Source organism: Mandrillus leucophaeus, unplaced genomic scaffold (genome assembly GCF_000951045.1).
Source record: "Mandrillus leucophaeus isolate KB7577 unplaced genomic scaffold, Mleu.le_1.0 Scaffold1842, whole genome shotgun sequence".
Lineage (NCBI taxonomy): Eukaryota > Metazoa > Chordata > Mammalia > Primates > Cercopithecidae > Mandrillus > Mandrillus leucophaeus.
The window spans coordinates 274,326-289,155 of NW_012101857.1; the positions used below are offsets into that span (position 1 = coordinate 274,326).

A 14,830-nucleotide genomic window follows, 5' to 3' on the forward strand; every position below is an offset into this window, starting at 1 on the left:
ATTTGACTACTCTGGGTTTCTTGCATTTTCATATGAATTTTAGGACAAACATATCCATTTCTGCAAAAAAAGGCAGCTGGGCTTTTGATAGGGACTGCACTGAATCAGTAGATCAATTTGGGAAGTGTTGACCTCTTACCAATACAGTCGGCCCTCCATATCCACAGATTTCACATCCATGGATTTTTGATTGACCAACCACAATTGAAAATATTAAAAAATAAATAAAACCAATATGACAAAAATATAAATGAGAAACAATAAAGTAGAACAACTATATAGCACTCACACTGTGTTAGGGAGTATAAATAATCTAAAGATGATTTAAAGTATATGGGAGGAGCCAGGTGTGATGGCTTATGCCTGTAATCCCAGCACTTTGGGAGGCTGGGGCAGGCAGATCACTTCAGGTCAGGAGTTCAAGACTAGACCAGCCAGGCCAATATGGTGAAACCCTGTGTCTATAAAACTATAAAAATTAGCCAGGTGCGGTGGTAGGTGCCTGTAGTCCCAGCTACTTGGGAGGCTGAAGCAGGAGAATCGTTTGAACCTGGGAGGCAGAGGATGTAGTGAGCTGAGATTGTGCTAATGCACTCCAGCCTAGGTGACAGAATGAGACTCATTAAAAAAAAAAGGAAAAAAGTATACAGGAAGATGTGTGTCAGTTACATGCAAATACTATACCATTTAATATGAGGGACTTGAGCATCCAAGGATTTTGGAGTCTGTGGTGGTGGTGGGGGAAGGGTTCTGAAACCAGTCTCCCATGGATACTTTAGAGAGACTGTATTAAGTCTTCCAATCCATGAACAAGAAGTCTTTTTATTTATGTAGGTCTTGAATTTACTAAAATGGTGTTTTGTAATTTTCAGTGTCCTTGTCTTGAACTTCTTTTATTAATAGAAGTGGTAAGAGCAGACAGCGTTGTCTTGTTCCTGACCTTAGGGGGAAAGCATCCATTCTTTCCCTGCTAAGTAAGATGTTAGCTGTGGGTTTTCATAGATTCAGGTTTTTCATATATGCCCTTTATAGACAGGCAGAGGAAGTTCTTTTCTATGAAGGATTAGCCTTACCCAAAGAGAGGTCTGGCCTTTGCCCTCAGCTTCTGAGAGGTAATCTTCATGCCTGATAGGATTGTCTTCGTCTGGGGGCCTTGAGTGACAATGGAACAATATGACTTAGGGTAGGAGCTGGCCATGGAAGAAAGACCAACAGTGTGATTCAGGGTAAGGGTTTGGGTTACACGGTATCAGTAGACCTTGGGGAAGACTGAAGACTAAGATCAACCACATGGGCAATCAATCATGCTTACATAATGGAGTTCCAATAAAAACTCTGAACACTGAGGCTTGGGTGAGCTTCCCAGGTTGACATACTCCATGCACACTGCCACATATTGATGCCAGTGAAGTAACATGCTCTACATTTGGTACTTCCCTGGACTCTGCCCTACACCTTACTTTCTGTGGTTGACCTTAATCTAAATTCTTTCCCTGTAATAAACCATAATTGTGAGTATAATAGTTTTCAGTGAGTTCTCAGAGTCCTTCACTAGAATTACCAAACCTAAGGGTAATTTTCAGCACCTCCTGAACTTGCAGTTTGTGTCAGAAATGGGGGTGGTCTTGTGTGGACTACTGTGGTTTAACCTGGCAGTTGTTTCAACTCTTTGCACCTTATGTTGCTAGTTTGTTGAGTACTTTTATCATGAGAGAGTACTAGATTTTGTCAAATGCTTTTTCTGTGTCTCTTGAGATGATCACATCATTTTCCCCTTCATTATATTAATATGGTAGATTACATTAGTTGATTTTGATATGTTGAGCCCACTTAGTCATGGTGTATAATCCTTTTTATATGCTGCTGGATTCAATTTGCTAGTACTTTGTTGAGGACTGTTGCATCTATTTTCATAAGGAATACTAGTCTGTAGTTTTCTTTTCCTGTGATGTTTGATATTATGGTTATACTTGCCTCATAAAATAAGTTGGAAAGTATTCCCTCTTCTTCTATATTTTGGAAGAATTTGTGAAGGATTCATGTTGATTCTTCTTTAAATATTTCACATAATTTAGCAGTGAAGCCATCTGGGCCTGGGCTTTTCTTCGTGGAAAGGTTTTTTGATTACTAATTCAACTTCCTTTTTATATTTCTATTCTGATTCTTCTTGAATTAGTTTCAGTAGTTTATATCTTTCTAAGAATTTGTTAACTTCATGTAGGTTACCTAATTTCTTTGCATATAATTATTCACAGTATCCCCCTATAGTCCTTTTTATTTCCTTAAGGTCAATAGTAATGTCCCTTCTTTCACTACAGATTTTAATAATTTGAGTCTTTCCTTTTCTTCTTTATTAGCTAAAGGTTTGTCAATTGTGTTGCATTTTTCAAAGAACCAAGTTTTGGATTTGTTGATTTTCTCTATTGCTTTCTATGTAACAACTGACTTTTGCAAACACAAATGAGAATGTACATTTAATAACATTAAATTTATAGTAATTTTAAAGTTGGTCAAGATAGTTTATCAACCAATGGCTTTTTCAAAAAAAATTTACCAAAAAAATATATCATGACTGTCAAAAGGGTCATGTCACTACAGTGATTTGGGGTGAGTTTCAGACTGATTCCACCTTCCTTCTCAACACCTGAAGCCCATGAGAAAACCTAGACAAGGCCTGTGTTCTGTGACACACCTTATCTGTGCATGTCAAATTCAGGCTTCTGACTACAGTATTACCTTAATGGTTGAATATTTTGAGGCTGTTGTTAATTTTTTTTAAGAGAAGGGTATCATTATGTTGCCCAAGCTGGCCTCAAACTCATGGGCTCAAGTGATCCTCCTGGCTCAGCCTCCTGAGTAGCTAGGACTATAGGTGTGCAACACCATGCCTGGCAAGGCTGTTTTTAAAGAAGATTAATGGGTGCCCCCAGGTCCTGGGTATAGAATTTTAGCCCTGTTTGCTTAGGAATAGCCTTCGAGTGCCCTAGCTTCAGTCTCTTAAGAGTGCATGCAAAGGACAATATAAACATTATTTTAAACAACTGTAGAAATATGGCTAAATTGGCAAAGAAAATTAGACATTTTGTTTTAAGAAAGTATAAATATACTCACCATTCATTAACCAAGGCATATCAAAGATCACTATTTTTGCTGAAAGATGAAAAAAAATTCATTGAATGTGAATCAGTACCTCTGTAATAACATCACTTACACTGGCCTAGAAAAAACTGGTCATCTAAATGTAAGTAAAAACTGAGCTCACTGTCTGAGCTCTAATTCAGTGAAGTGTATAGTATCATGAATAGTATTCCATGTGGTGCTGGAACTGAACTAGCATGTCACAATGGTGAGGTGCCAGCCCAGGAGGAGGACTTGTGGGAAATCAATAGTGCACTGTCACTGTCCTCTGGTAAACAGCCTATTCTTTTGTCATTCACTGTGTTTGTTGTTTGCAGGGAAGTACAAAAGAAAACAGTTAAGTGGATAAATGGAGTCTTTGGATGTGGCATGTCATAGTAGCGCTGAGGCCACTGAACTTTAAAATCATTTCCAGTTCTAATTTATGGTTTCAATTACAATTTTCTAGAGATTCTATTGTTAAACCAGTCTCACAGTTGCCCCCTCCCCTTTTAATACATCACTACATTTTCAGAAGCAAAAATTATTTCTAATTTACATCATGAGCACCAGGAAGCTAATAATTCCAAAGTATACAGAAGTATTATTTACACATTGAGTTGAAGATACTAAACAGCCCTATTAACAAATGAGACAACTGTGAGAAAGAAACAGAAACTGCAAAGAAGATTTTTGAGATTCAATTCATTCTTCTATTCCAGAGGAATCAAAATGTAATTTCACTCTTTTCTGAGCAGAGAACCTCCTAGAGTTGTTGCATTAATGTAGGACAAGTAAAGTACATATAAGGAAAAAGGCATCTGTGAAGAGGCACCCTGGTGCTTAATGCCGCAGTCTTCATCTGGGATATGCTTAAAATAATGCGGACTCAAGATTTTAAGATACAATAGTTATTCTTCATGACAGATTTTGAAGAATAATCAATTAAGATTCCACAAAATTCAATGTCTGCAAAGCTACATTATGTAGGTAGAACATATATATATATGTATATATAATCTCTAGTTAATTAAGATGAATCTATATAATTCATCTTTATATAGATCTATTAACTTTTTAATAGTTTTCTCAAAAGAATCTCAGATGTATTTCACAAAGTAATAATAATATTTATACTATTGATAAGTAGCTCTTCACAAACTCCTTTAGATATTTCAATGATCAAGTGGGTATTTTTTCATTTTGTCCATAAGAGCAACAAACTAAAACTATGGGGTAGTGATTTCCTACTGACCAATGACTGGCACTGCTCAGGAGGCCTTAAGGAATCAGGGTACATGCCAGATACAGGAAAAATCCATAAGGAACCTAAGATAGTACAGGTTCCCCAAACTGGACACTATTGATCATTCTTTTCACCTAAAAATATTCATGAATACTCTCTCTGAAAAGATGAGAGTATAGAGCTAGGGGTGGCACTGACTCTTGATATCCATTATGCTTTTTTGTCTATTCCTCACTTCTCATTAACAACAGTAAAATCAATATGCCAAATTAAGACAATTTAGGGATTTTATGCTAAAGTCACCTGAATCACGAGTCTCAAAAGACCCAATTTGCTGTTTTCTAGGAGTACGCTCAGGCAGATCTGTAAATTCCCATTTTCTGATGTCCCTGTTGCCTCTCTTCTGTCTTTTCACTTTTAAACCATTGGGGTTAAATATACTTGACTGTTTATGTGAGTTGGCATCTTGGCTTCCCTAGGGGGAACCCATCATACAAATTCAACAAGTAAAAAATGGACTATATAAGGTTTAGGAGTTCTTCATTCAGGTAATTAATGGAATAGTCACAAGGAAAAACAAACAAACTCCAAATGCCAGATTCAAATGTTGTACCTTCTAGTCAAGTATTTTCTTAATGACAATTTTTAAATAGCAGTTGGTAACAGTATACTTTATATATCAATACTGCTTATCATACAGTGTACTTTATCAGTACTGCTTATCTGTTTCATATAGTAAATACTACTTGAAATGAATTTCTAAATTGAAATATTAGTAAAAATGAGATAATTTTGAAATAAATGTATGCTTTTATGTACCTATGTGTGTGAGTGGGTGTGTGTGTTACAGGATGCCACACATACGGTTTAGAACTTAAACTCTTAAAATTAACTGTGAAGGACAATGAATACTTATGAAAAACTGTCCTCTGTATGTGTTAGAATAATGTCTATGAACATATTTAAAATTCTTCATCAGAAAACAAAGTTTCAGGTATGAAAGTCTATAATACTATAAGGCTCCACAATTCTCAGACATTGTCTACAGTTTCAATATGTTATATTTTTATAAAGGAGTAAGTTACTTACAGAGGTATTTAGGGTAATAAACCTTAAAGCAGTTGATGATAAAGCGTACAAAGTCCATGTCCTAAAATAAAGATTAAATCTTTAAGATTGTCCACATTAGATAACTTAAAATTGCACATTTCTAAAGGTGAGAAATTATTAAATACAAATGAGACAATTATTAAATTCTTTAAAAAGTAAGCTCATATCTAAATATCTATATTCTCAAGGATTAAGGTTTTAGGTCATTAAGCTATTTATAATAATCAGCCCTAAAACTGACTTGAAGAAACCAGATGCTTAGTGATGTTTTAAAATTATTCACATTACCTCAAACTAGTTACGTACTTCAGGCTGCTAAGGCAACGGGGCATAAAATGGATCTAAAAGCAATCTCCACAGAGAAATTCTAAAAATCTGTTGAATAACTAAAGAATTATTGAAACAAGTAAACAGTTTATAATCAGACTACTTGGGATGATAATACACATGTATGTAAATTCTCATATATTTGCTTTTTAATCCTAATTTTTATACCTCATAACAGTGTCAATAAAATATGTTTTATCAATCTTTTTTTATCACAATACTTAATCTAATCACATTGGCCTGCTGTATCTACTCCACTTCTGGCTTTTTTCATTTTATTTAGAGACCTATAATTAGTTTTTCAGTTTATATTCCAGTGTTGTTCACTGATTCTGATTTCTGGGAGACTACAAACATAGCTATCTGGTTGGTTCTACTGCTTTGAGCACAGCAACAGTAAATTAGGTCATTAAGGTTATTATTTCCATGGGTCATTTTACTCCATGGCCACATACTGATTCACTAATTCCGATTGGCCATCTTATAAAGACTGTGGGATGAAAGATATAACCAAGCAAACTGAAATCCATCACAATTACTGGAAAGGTGGGTTGTCCTAGAGATGAAAGTTTCTAAATTCATCCCTGGAATGTTAGTTGCAGCATCTTTAATTGCAGTAAACTAAAAGTAAGCGCCCTTAACTATCTTAAGTATTTGTTATGGGTATATATATAATAATACCTGTGTGTGTGTGTGTGTGTGTGTATATGTATATATATAAATAAAATAATACCTTTCTGTGTGTGTGTGTATATATATATAAAATAATACCTTTGTAACTAATCATTATAGCCACTGTGCATGGAGTTTTCATAATTGGTAGTTAAGTAACAGTCAAAGAAAATGGCTGAAAAGAACCAGTTACATAAAAATTTGGTTACCTCGTTTACCTAGTTTATAATTTATGGCCCCCAGAGATTTTTGTCTAAATAGTCTTGGTATAACATTCTTGTTTCTATCATTTATTTAATTGAATATCCTTCTTCATAAAATCGTGAATTACTGCTAATTCAAGCGGATATGATAAGATGTCACTGGTATATTCTATTAATGGGGACTACAAGAAATAGCTCCATCAACCCTATTGCTCAGCATTATATAAGGAAGTTTTCGAGGCTGTTATTTATTATCTTGTAAAACGTCCTTTTGAGGACCCATGAAAGACTTTCTAGTTCAAGTATTAGGAATGGATATACTTCTAAGACACTGGTTGTGAAGGATGGTTGCTGAATAATTTTAAATGATTACATTTCTTTCAGCCAGGCAGCTGAAAGCTTAGAGCCAAACTGGTGTCCCAACTCTAGCAAATGATTTTCTTATTTTTTGCCTTGAGATTTTGTAGACATCTTTATAAGCTCACTTAAATTCTTTGTGAATCATGAAAGGGTCATTTATAAAAATAAATTCTTCAGCAAGATTCAAGTATTTTAAAACATTAATAATGACTTAAATTCTTAGCAGTGCAAGTACACCTTATTTACAAATTAAAGATGGTGAGATAATTATGTAGCTTGAAAAAATAAAACAGTTCAAGTCAATTCTCTTTCCTTATACTTGGCAACAAAAATATTAACATTTATTCTTCATGATTCTGGGTTATAATTAGGAAACTATCATATCCAAAGGATAAAAGAATCATGATTTATTTTTATGGCATATTTATTTATCTAGGCAAATTGATTTTGGTTTTGGGTATAAAATAATTTACTCTCTCTAATTTAAAACCCATTGACAAGGAAACTAGGTTGGAAAACTCCAGGGCATTGGATCCTTGAAAAATAAAAAGAGAAATAGAAACATGAAAAAAAATGTGTGGTCCTGCCACTGCAAAAAAAACTCTTGTTAGCAGTTCTCTCTAGCCTATTTGGTGTTTGTTATAATGGCTACAGTTTCCTTTGTTGGGCTATGTATCACCATGGTATAGTATACATGGATATTACAGTATGTATAATCAAACAGCTTTTTTCATCTCAGAAAAATGTGTGCTCTCCAATATTACTATAAATTCCTTATAAACAACATTTTACATAGCTATATATATTCCATCAATTAGATATACCATAATCTGCCATTTCATCATGTTGAACATTTACATTTCTTTTCTAATTTTTCATTACTTTAAATGACACTGAGAAAATATTTTGATATATGATGCTTTTTCTGTATTCAAGGTTATTTCTTTAGAATAGATTTCCAGAAGTTGGTTACCAGGCAAAGAGTATAAATACAAACACTATAAGGTTCTTAACATACTTTGCCAAATGGAATTCCGAAAAGATTTCAACACTGCCCTGAGCACGTTTGCGAATTCGACATTACTGCTATCAGAATCAGCCACAGATTAAATATAAGAGACTGTAGTTAGAATAAATGTGCCAAGTGATCTCAATTGCTGCTGAAGGGTTTGTAGGTATCACTAAGGCCACAAGGACCCAAATTAAAGACAGGTAGGTTTTACTTATTTTTCAAGCTTGGCAAAATTACCTGAAGAAAACTGGTTTCCAAAGCTAACCAAATCAAACTGATAGAAAACAAATCCAAACAAGCAAACAAAAACACTCAATAAAATCACAAAATGTTATATGTGCAAAACTCATGTGAACATCTTGCAACTGTAAAACATGGTATGAATATAACAAATTCGAGATGGTATATTACCTTACTTGATACTTCCTGAATATACTACTCTGTGGCACACACCGGGGCAGGTGCTATAGGATATTAGCTTTGATATCAAAGTTCACAGTTATCACATCGATTCATCCCTTGCCAGCCTTGACATGCTACCTCCCCATCCTGTGTCTCAGACAAGGAACATTTCTAGGAAATCAACAGTTTCAACGCCAAATACAGAAACAAATTTAATTCTTTGCAAGCCCTATTCCATGTTTGACTACACTCACACTGCAAGGTGAAAAAATAAATCCCTAATACAAGTTAGTTGCCTCAATTTTACAGCAATATGTGGTTGGCAGCAAGGATAGGAGAAAGCGAGGAAGCCATGATAAACACTGATTTGAAATGAATGAAAAATGCTTACAATGCTATTTATTCCAGTTTCTGACAGGTCAAACATCACTGTTACAGGTTTCCCATTTTCCCTCTTAGCATAACGCTCCAACCAGAATGCTATGAGCTTCTTTTTGTCCGATATGGTTTTCTGGTCTTTTATATGATACTTCACCCTGATCCAGACTTTAAGCAGAAGATAAAAACAAGAACAAGACTTATGGCATTATATTATTATTATACATATATATTGTCTTTCCCTTGACATTTTTCATTTACAATTCATTTTGTTTCTTAGATCAAAAATATCTCTTTCTTATTTTCAGTGAGAAAGAGTTGCACTTGGGAGCCTTAAAGAGTAGCAAAGAGATAGACTGTTTCTTTCCCTTAGGAAATAAACAAATTTCACTTGTAAGACGGAAAAGAAAATACAGATGAACAAACACTATTTGATAATAATCTAAATGTGCTCTGCATTGTGCTTAACAAAAAAGAAAATCACTGCTTTTGTCGAGCACTGGAAAAAATGTTCCATCCAGAGGAAAGATACTGACACAGGGCGATGGAGGCATGAGCCAGTGCCGTGCATGTGTGTGGAGCACGGTAAACTGTTCAGGTGGTGGTAGTAGCTAAGATGAAATGTGATGAGTGGTGAGAGGAGAAGCAAAATAGGAAAGAACTGGACTTGAAGGACTCTGAATGAAACTCTAGGGCATTTTGATTTTCCTATTTTAGAACACCTTTCAGGCAATAGCACAGAGGGTAGAGTGGAGGAGGCAGAGAAGGAAACCCACCAGGTTATGACCTGGGAAGGGACTGGGGCAAAGGGGTAGTAGTTAGAAACTGAATTGAGGAAGTAGCTGGTGAGGATGGAAAAAAGGCCAAATTGAAGCTATATTAGAGGAAGAGCCAATGAGTGGGACTGAGGTGGGCAATACAGAAAGTGAGCAAGTGAAGGGGCATGGATGTTCAGTAGTGTGCTGTGCGAAAGGCTGCTGACAGGCAGGTGGGGCCAGTCAGTGGGTAACTAGGTATGTGCATGTGTCCTGGGGATAGTGTGGGGTCAATACTGTGCTGGGGGAGGTAGCTAAAGCTGCCAAGATGCTCGTGATTGATCACCCAAGGAGACTGTATCAGCTGTAAAGTAAAAGATGCAAGAAAGGAATAAAGCCTAGGAAACACCTTTAAGGGACAGGAGGAAGAAGAAAAATGAGAAAAAAAGGTTGAAAAGGAGGAGGTGGCAGTAAGAGAAAAATGCAAAAAGAGTATTGCTGAAACAGGGACAGACAACATGCTATGGAGAAGTGAAGATGAGTGCAGGACATCTGTTCAGTATGGGGCTCAAACTCGCCTGCCAAGTTGCATCCCTGGTACAAAACTAGGCTGGATTTGGGGCAAGTGGGAGAGAGGTATAACAGGGGAGTCATTGGAACAAAAGAGATGATTGTTACTGTTCCTTTCATTATAATACACATTTCAGAAAAAGCTAGAGTGAGATTATGGGAGACTTGAAAAGGAAAAGGCCTACTTAGCAACCTTTAGCGACTGTCAAAAAAAATTCTCCATAAAAACACTAAGTTGAGTTTTAATATCACAGCCAGATTAGAAAGAAGATAATGACTCTGAATTAAATAACTTTGTTTATGCTGTAGGATGCAGCATTTGCCTTTATTGCCTACTTTATTATAACGCAAACAGTATGTACAGCTACTAAGTATCTAACACTCTGTAAAAATGGTTCTACCAATCCCTCATTGCAGTAGACTTGAGGAGTGCTACAGATGGAGAAAGTTCTGCTAATTCTTAATTCAGTTGACATAGATATCTCAATCTCAAAATCTTGAAAAGCCAGAACATAAATATACTTACACAATTTGTTACCTTCTTTGTCATAACCATGCAGATAAATAACACCAATTTCCAATAACCATCTGGGAATGGAGGATTCATTAAGGTCTAAAAAGTGGTAAGCTTTGATCAGTAGTTGTAATTTAGGGGTTTAAAAATAAAATTCATAATGTAAAGATAATGTTATGTAGTAGTTCTGATATTTAAAAATGATATAATGTACCCAAACATTCAAAAAGAAAATCTCTGGCAATATAAAGTGGTGTTTCCTACCAAGGAAACAAACTAAATAATGACACAGGTGACCAAAATGGACAAACTCCGTTTCCCCTGAGAGGTCATTATTTATGTGTATACATTTCCACATTTTGATTGTTTCACATAATGACTTGCAAACAATCACCATCAGAGTTTCAAGAGAACATTCCAGTAAATATCCACATTGCAGCCTCAGAATTAGTAGAAAAAAATCACTTTGGTTTCTTTAGTAAAATGGTATTTTTCTATTAGGTTGGTGCAAAAGTAACCGTGGTATTTGCAGTTAAACATAATGGCAAATGCTGCAATTACTTTTGCACCAATCTAATATGAAGTTTGTTATCTAGTAGACTTTAATGTATCTAAAAACCTTTAGGAAAGTGGAAAATACTTCAAGAAAAATGGCCAGGCATGGTGACTCATAAAATCCCAGCACTTTGGGAGGCCAACACGTGAGTATCATTTGAGGCCAGGAGTTTGAGACTAGCCTGGGCAACACAGTGAGACTCCCTCTCTACAAAGATAAATATATAAAAATTAGGCCGGGCGTGGTGGCTCACGCCTGTAATCCCAGCACTTTGGGAGTCTGAGGCAGGTGGATCACGAGGTCAGGAGATTGACACCATCCTGGCTAACATGGTGAAACTCTGTCTCTGCTAAAACTACAAAAAATTAGCCAGGCTTGGTGGTGGGCGCCTGTAGTCCTAGCTACTCGGGAGGCTGAGGCAAGAGAATGGTGTGAACCCGGGAGGCAGAGCTTGCAGTAAGCCAAGATTGCGCCACGCACTCCAGCCTGGGCGACAGAGCAAGACTCCATCTCAATAATAATAATAATAATGATAAATAAATTAAAAATAAATAAATAAAAATTAGCCAGGCATGGTGGCACATGCCTGCCATCCCAGCTACTCAGAAGGCTGAGGTGGGAGGCTTACCTGAGCCCAGGCATTGAAGGCTGCAGTGAGCTATGATCACAACACTGCATTCCAGCCTGGGTGACAGAGCAAGACCCTGTCTTAAAATAAAATAAAAGAAAGAAAGAAAGAAAGAAAAGAGAAAATAAGAAATGAAAACAAAAAATGTGAGAACTTGAACTTCAGCAGGAGGAACAAACAGAGTGCCTCTCCAGTTTTTGGGGAGGCTAAGGACCAACATAGCAAGGCAGTAAATGCCAATGCTTTTGTTTCATTCACCAGCAGTACCTTAAGACCTTTCAAAGATTTATCTTTCCCCATCCCCTTTTACCAGATCTCTGCTATTTTCCACCAGAAAATAGCAATTCTATGTAAGAAAACAAACATTGTTGAATTTAAATATTTATTCGGTACTTAATTCGTTTAGAAATATCAGATTTATATTTCTTTGCTTGGTTAATAAATATTTCACTGTTGAAATTACCTACGGTTGTTAAATTTCCAATCACGTTATTTCTTACTACTCCCCTTTTCAGGGATTCCTTCTGCAAGCATGAAGAGTGAGGAGAGTATCTGCTCTAGATTTATTTGTTGACCATTTTGTGTTAAGTGTTCAGATTGAAGTCACTTCAGAGGTTATAATCCTCAAGGACAGAAAATTCTGCTTTATGCCTAACTGAAATCAGAAGTTATGCCAGTTTCTTCTTATTCAATTTTTTGGAGGAGAGAACTAACAGGTCATCATGTACTTGAAGACCATTATAAAACTACAAGACTTGAAACTCCCATTTTTGGGAAAAAATTGAATCTAGTAGCAGACTTAGAAATTAAGAAGCTAAGGCTGCATGTACCCCAAAATATATACATCTACTATGTACCGAAAAAAATAAAAACAATATAAAGAGAAGACTGTGATAGGCTTCCCTGGGGATAAGCTTGCATTTTGGGGGTGACTCTCATTCATTTAACAATTCTATATGGTGCACCTATTAACCTATTAGCACAAGGAACTGTGGGGATAGAGAAGGGCATAGGAAATAATTGAGAAAAAGGGACAGTATCTCCTTATTTCTAGGCCTAGTAGCAAAGCTACTGTCTCGCTATTGCTTAATGGTACTGAATTAAACACAGAATAGGAAACTCTGCTGTGACTGAAGAATCTGAGTGTGATTCTGCTCTTTGGTGATCTGATTTCCTTATGAATGTTTCTACTAAAAAGACTTATAAGCTGTTCCTTTGAAAGTATTACTGGGTCTTTATAAATAATTATATTTTGGTGTTTATGATGGCTGCTAGGAGTATGTGCAAATACATGATTAGATAAATGCAAAACAATACCATTTATACAGGATATATTACAGTCAAGGTTAAATTGAACAGCTTACCGTTGACAGAAATTTCTTTCCTCCACTGAAAACTCTCATCGAGCATCTTCAGTGTTTCATCTACGATATTATGTCTCCAAGATAAGTAACTTTCAACCCAGTTATCATCTTGTTGTAGCCTTTCAACATCACGTGCATCATATTTATCTGACTTATCTAGGGAAAAAACAGGAATAAACATCCAAGTCAGATTAATTCTGCAGTGAAAAATAACCACCAATGGCAAAGGAGAAGAAAGACTTCGAAGACAAAGTTAAGCTACTTGAGGATAGACTCAGGGATGTAGTTCAGATAAAAGTGCCATTTAAAAGACTGATGGTGCTATTGTCTGGGATATGATTTGTTTGGTTCCCCCAAGTCTCTTGCTGAAATCTGATGCCCAGTGTTGGAGGTGGGGCCTGGTGTGAGGTGTTTGGGTCATGGGGAGGACCCCTCAAGAGTGGTTTGGTGTCATTCTCATGACAAGGACTCAATTCTTGCTCTTAGTTCACACTCGAACTGATTGTTGAAAAGAGCCTGGCACCTCCTCCTTTTTCTCTTGCCTTTTCTCTCACCATGTGATGCCTGCTTTCCTTTGTCTTATGTCATGAGTGGAATCTTCCTGAGGTCCTGACCAGAAGCAGATACTGACACCATACTTCTTGCATAGCCTGCAGAACCATGGGCCAAATAAACCTCTTTTCTTTATACATCACTCAGCCTCAGGTATTCCTTTACAGCAACACAAATGGACTAAGACTGATGGAATTTCCAAGTGTGAGGAGAATACAGTTATCTAAAGACTGCAGGTTTAAGTAAGCCACTACAGATGTTAAAAATTACACCAGAGTAAAATATTTGGTACAGCCCTCTCTAAAACTATACACCAACATCTGGGAAGATCAATTATGTTATCTGAACTTGAAATTCTTAAGTCAATGAAAAATAAAGAAATTTCATACGTAAAGACATAACTAAGTTGTACTTTAAAAAGACATTTGTTTGGCAAGTGTCATTAAAAAAAAATTAAGTAGGCTGGGTGTGGTGACTCATGCCTGTAATCCCAGCACTTTGGGAGGCTGAGGCGTGCAGATCACCTGAGGTCAGGAGTTTGAGACCAGCCTGGGCAACATGGAGAAACCCCCTCTCTACTAAAAATACAAAAATTAGCTGGGCATGGTGGTGCACCCTGTAGTCCCAGCTACTCGGGTGGCTGAGGCAAAAGAATCGCTTGAACCTGGGAGGCGCAGGTTGCAGTGAGCTGAGATTGTGCCACTGCACCCCAGCCAGGGTGACTGAATGAGACTCTGTCTAAAATAAATAAATAAATAAAATTAAATACAAAAATAAGGACAAAAAAAGAAAACAACAACAACAATAAAAAAACAGTAAAAAAAAAAATTAACTAAGTACCTATGGAAAACTGATCATGTATGCCATATTATGGTATTTACTATTTTCAGACTCTGGCCAACATTTTCAATAATTTCTTGGAATAATTATTTCTTTTATTTATTTATTTATTTTTATTTTTTAAAATGTTTTATTATTATACTTTAAGTTCTAGGGTACATGTGCATAACGTTCAGGTTTGTTACATATGTATACTTGTGCCATGTTGCTGTGCTGCACCCATC

At 36.2% G+C, this 14,830-nt stretch overlaps 1 protein-coding gene across 2 annotated transcripts in view; it reads right to left on the reverse strand.

Annotated features, from left to right (window-relative positions):
- Positions 1-14,830, reverse strand: part of MOSPD2 (motile sperm domain containing 2) — a 50,080-nt gene that overhangs the window by 15,021 nt on the left and 20,229 nt on the right. For both annotated transcript variants that reach the window (XM_011977805.1, XM_011977806.1), the window contains 5 exons: positions 13,215-13,370; positions 10,679-10,765; positions 8,841-8,995; positions 5,453-5,513; positions 3,112-3,150 (listed from right to left, as the gene is read on the reverse strand). In XM_011977805.1, the coding sequence (XP_011833195.1) occupies positions 3,112-3,150; positions 5,453-5,513; positions 8,841-8,995; positions 10,679-10,765; positions 13,215-13,370 (498 nt within the window). The remainder of the gene's footprint in view (positions 1-3,111; positions 3,151-5,452; positions 5,514-8,840; positions 8,996-10,678; positions 10,766-13,214; positions 13,371-14,830) is intronic.